We start from the raw sequence: 5,309 nt of genomic DNA, 5'->3' as shown, positions 1-5,309 counted from the left end.
TGTGAAACCTCAACGCTACACAATCTCCACACGTCCCATACCATGACTGAAGATATTAATAGATTTCCACATTTAACTTGCAGAATGGTCCAAAACTATTCAAAACTCTGGCACATTTAGATTTCACCATATTTTCATTCCACTTGAAAGTTTATTTCTGACATTTCATGATGCTCTAAACATCATGAAATGACGTGTAGGGATTTTCATTTTTGATAATCGTAATTTGTCAAAAATAGCTTATGGGCTCCTCAATAATCATTTGAAAAATCTTTGTTGTCTTTACAGGAAACAAACTCTTTTATAATGTCTGATCTTTGGTGACGGAAGGCTCATTGGAAGGCCTCCCTGTCACGACCCTCATCTTTACCTCCCTCCACAGAATCGTTGTCACTTTCACTGTGGTTGGACTGCTGCAAAACAATAATACTGTTTCAAGTCAGAAGAATTAATATTTTAATAATATTTTAATAATTGTTCACAATTGTTTAATAATTGTTGCAGATTGTTCACTGCCAGGAGTGTGAACAATCTGCTGCCTGGATCAGTCCTGGTGCTGGTGTTGGATACAATCATGATGGATTTAAGTCCACTCTCAGCTCTTCACACCCGTAGCATAAATTCTGATGTGCTCATGCAACAATGTAAACAGTCCGCTCCAAGTGTTTCCAGTCTGTCCAAACAGGACATGTTTTTCTTTACAGAGAAGCACATCGAGCCCAGGGATCTTTTTTTCTGTGACCTAAATGAATTAGAGAAGACACAAATGACTAAAACCTACCTCTGTTTTACCACACACATCTTCAGGGGTTGGATAATAACTCTGTCTTCCATTTTTCTTTACCTGAACATCTTCCTCGGCAATTTATATTCAAATAAATTCAAGATTACTTTATTAATCCCAAATGGAAATTAAATGTTGTTGTTACTCCTATTATCCAAGTTTCTTCAGAGTTGTTGCAGCTGATGATTGTTGTAGGCAGCAAGGATCTCCTGTAGCTGTCTGTATTCCCGCAGAGAGGAAGGAGCCTCTAACTGAAGACACTATGTTGCTGTATAGCAGCCTCATAAGAATTATTTATTTGCACCATCATCTCCAGAGGTTCCAGTTCAGTCACCAGAACAGAACTGATATTCTTTACCAGGTTGTTGAGTGATTGTAGAGAAAAGATGACACTCTTCAGTAGCTTTACAGGAGATGATAGTGTAAGCTTCCTCAACACAGTCTGCTGTGTCTCTTCTTGACGTCTTCACTAGCTGCTTTTCCATTGACAATAAAGTTGTGCAAATTGAAATTTCAAAACTAAATTTGCTTATTGGAAACAAGGCAATTTTGAAAAAAAAAATGTTCAATAAGTTTTTGTACTAGGATGAGGTGTTTTTTCAGCAGTATGAAAACAGATGTATTTCACAAAACTGTAATGGAAGCACGTTTTTCACATCAGACAAGTCACGTGATCAACCACAGGATGTTACTACTGGCCACAAAGAAGACAAATGGAAGTAGTATTAGGATGATGGTGTTTGTTTTTGTNGGTTCNTCCAGANCTCTCACAGCATCACAGTTCATAAAAGTTGTGTGTCATTCAGACATTTTGAATCCATAACTCTTCTGTAAAATCACCACCAACTGTGGTGTATTTAGGACCTGATAAAAAAAAAAAACAGTTAAATGATTTTATGTATTGATATTATGCAGAAATGTTCCAACTCCCATCCAACTCAAACCATTTCTCCAGGGTAACTTGGTGTGAAAGAACTTTTATTTCTCAGCTGTTGCTTGGGAACCAATAGGACAAAGTCATAGTAAAAACGTTACTGTATTGTAAATTAATAAACATCAAATTAATTTATTTGATGTATATTTGCTTGATGATTTTGATGATGGTATTTGACTAAATGTAATGTCCATTCCTTGTTTCATAATTGGTTACTGTACGATGTTTTTATGGTGTAAAGCATTCTGAACTTCCTTGCTGATGAAATGTGCTGCCATACAAATAAACTTGATTTATAATCTAATGCTCATGTTGTTGTACAGTCGTCTTCCAGATGGAAGCCTGTCTCCCTGTCAATCCTGCTCGGTCAGTGTGACATGCTGGGCTCGTCTCCAAGAGATTCTTGGCCGCATGAACCATCTGAATAACTAAATAACTACAATGAAATCTGGATGGAGTGATCAGCTCAAGTTCACCGGCTTCTTTTTAGTGATTATAGACGGAACAGTTTAGCGGTCAGTGTGGCCCAGGAGATCCGGTAAAGGGCAGACAATGAGGAGGGAGGTTCAGCTGGAATGTTCATTATTCTCATCCCGTCTGTCTTTATTCCCAGCCATTCAGTCTGTCGGCCTCAAGGCTGCGCTGTTCTAGCTGTGACATGGAATGTCTTGTCATCATGACCTAAAAACATTCAATGATTCGTGGTTAAAATAAAAGTAGTGGGAAAGGTCACCTCTGGAAAGGGATCTGGAGGAGAGGAAATCCATTGAATTTCTGGTGAACACACACACACACACACATACACACACACACAAACAGCACTGGGCTCTACCAAAACTGGTCAAAGTATTTAAACTCCTTCAACCTTTTCAAATTTTGTCGCCCTATAACAAACATCCGTGTATTTTCTGGGATTTAAATATTTTAGGAATGATGTGTCACAGATCAACATGAAGCAGTGAATAACATTTAACTCAAAGAAAATGATACCATGCCTGTTTTAAATAAAATTCTAAAACAATGTGATGTGCACCCGGTCAGTCAATACTTTGTAGAACCAACCTTCAGTGCAGATCCAGCTGCAGGTCTGTTCCTCCAGCTGCTTTGCATTTCTGCAGATTTTGTTGCTCATTCTTCTTCACTAAAGAGCAGATTTGATGGAGAGAATCTCAACACATTCTCAAGTGAATTTCAGCTGATCTACTCCACTGCATGTCCAGCTTGTTCTAGTAACACTATGAACCAGAACATTAATTTCTGATCAACATTTTTTCTTTTGTGGTATTGAGAACGTTTTCTTTTTCTTTTAAAGGAGCAGATTATTCAAAAGTTGTTGCCACATTGTCTGACAAAGGTAAGGTATATTTTCTCTCAGGAGCAGAATACTCAGATTAAATTCAAGATTATTAGAAAACATTATTATTTGTTCACCATCAATTGATGGTGAATGTCCTGTACTTGTGTAACACTTCAAGTCCAGAGGACTCCAAAGCACTTCACACTTGGTTTGAAATTTGGATGAGAACTGAAGGTAAATAGACAAAAGAATTTCAGATATGAATTAGTTTCAAAGCTTAGTCGGCTGTTCCTGCATGTTTCCAACAACAGCAACAGATGTGAGAATAGAAAAAGTAAGAAAAGGAATGTGAAGGAGATAAAGAGGAATTTTTGGTGGGATGTTGTGGAACCAGATGTCTGCAAGTTGGGAGTGTTTCCAGCACTCCCATCATTTTCTGGCACACTCCTGGCATTGAACAGAAGGTGCTCTTAAAGTGTGTCCTTCTCCTTTTGAGGGTAGTTTGTGCTGTGATAAAGAAAATGACAGGAAATGAATAAGAAGCATGCTGAGTGTTTGGTGTTCTCATGGTAACAGTGGATTTACAGGCAGATGTAATGTGTTAATGTTAACAGCTTCATAACCTCAGCTGTTCCTCATGAGATTAAGTTCTCTGAAGTATAAGGACAAATAACCTTTTTATTATAGAGCAACTTCCATATATCAGAGCTGAAAATTACCCATTAATTTGGAATGGAAGCAGTCCCACAGCATTACTGATCCTCCACCATACTTTTCCAGACTCCCTCAACTGTTTTGGTGTTAAATTAAAATTCTCTCTCATCCTTCTGACCAAAGCTAACAGTTTTAAACCAACTCCATGTTTACTGCTATCACCACTCCTAAACAACCTGTTGGCATGCAGGTGCATCGAATGGCTTCTATGATGTCACTCTTTGCTGTGACAATATAAATGAGAATCATCATATAGCCTAGCTACCAGTGGCTAAAATTCATGGGCATTTAAATTTGACTTTCTACACATTTACTAGTACTGGTAAGAAATATGTAGAATTTTTGCACACAAGCCATAGTTATATATGTAAATGATCATTTGTGGTTGTTACCCAGTGTAAGAACTTCCTACCTGCAGTGGCAACCCATAAGAAGTTTAGAGTCTTGGCAGATTTTAGGATGCCAAAAACAGTTACAAATAATGTTTCATTAGATTAAAATTAGTTCCATTCATTTTACTAATAATGCCCACTTAGACCTCAGTGATTTTCACAAATTATATTTTTGTTTTATTCCATCCTATTATTCCTCCCACCCACCAACCAGGCTGAATGTCTCAGAGTTAAGGAGTCAAAGACGACAGTAGTGACCATAATGACCATAAAAAGGACTTTTTATTCGGGTTAATGTACAGACGTGTGTGACATGGCCTAGCGGTAGCGGTGCAGCTGCAGGGTGTTGCGCCTCTTCCAGGCGGCGCGGCGGGAGCCTCCGATGGTCAGGTGGAACTTGTGGCCCTTGCCCAGGCCACGGCTCTTCTTTCCTGCAGAGGTCAGGCCGCGCATCTCCCTGTGCTTGTGCACGGCCTTTGTGATCCACTGGGTGTCTGGGTTGCGTCTGACGGCCTTGTGGAAGGGGTCGATCAGAATCACCTCGAAGAACTTGTAGGTGGAGTCCTCGCCCACCCAGTAGGAGTTGAGAACTCGCAGCGCTCCACAGTGACGACCAGCGCGCTCCTGAGGGGACAACCAAACATCCGTCCAGGAAAGTTACCAACACAGGAAAAGCAGATGCAGAATGAGAGTATAGTTAAAACCCAGACCCTGACATGTTCCTGCTTTGTGGCCGATAAATGACCCTAAACTGCTGCAGATTAACTTTATATTAAAAGGATAAAATGATGCTTTAGAGATTCCAGAGAATATCCTACTGAGGACAGTTCTGAGCTGGACAGACTCAAGTTAGTAACGGTTAACCTGACGATCATCTAATACTGTCAACACAAACTGAGAAGCTTAGAAAACCCAAAGGGTTAAACTCTGCTTCTTCCAGCAGGGAGGAAATATTTACACCAGAGTGAAGTTCTACAAGGATCATGACAGTTGTGCTGCTGTTTGTGTCACTGTATCAGGAATAAGTGACAGAGGTCATTACAGGTCAACATGCATCAGCTAAAAAAACAAAACAAAAAAACACTAAAACTGATATTTTGCTCAGTTTTAGAGATGCAGCTCATCTTAACCTTAACCTGTTGCTGAAACCAAAGAAACTGTGCCAAAGTAGTATTAAATAGTTGTTAT

General features: G+C 39.3%; 1 protein-coding gene across 1 annotated transcript in view; it reads right to left on the bottom strand.

The window, feature by feature from the left end:
- Positions 1-4,384: 4,384 nt before the first annotated feature.
- Positions 4,385-5,309, bottom strand: part of rpl15 (ribosomal protein L15) — an 8,661-nt gene continuing 7,736 nt past the window's right edge. The window contains exon 4 of the mRNA XM_015024176.1: positions 4,385-4,745. Within this exon, the coding sequence (XP_014879662.1) occupies positions 4,440-4,745 (306 nt within the window). The 3' untranslated portion in view covers positions 4,385-4,439. The remainder of the gene's footprint in view (positions 4,746-5,309) is intronic.

Source organism: Poecilia latipinna, unplaced genomic scaffold, assembly GCF_001443285.1.
Source record: "Poecilia latipinna isolate Pla-1442-1.1 unplaced genomic scaffold, P_latipinna-1.0 Scaffold3559, whole genome shotgun sequence".
NCBI lineage: Eukaryota > Metazoa > Chordata > Actinopteri > Cyprinodontiformes > Poeciliidae > Poecilia > Poecilia latipinna.
Note: the sequence above shows the minus strand (reverse complement) of the source record. Positions and strands in the feature narration are given on the sequence as shown.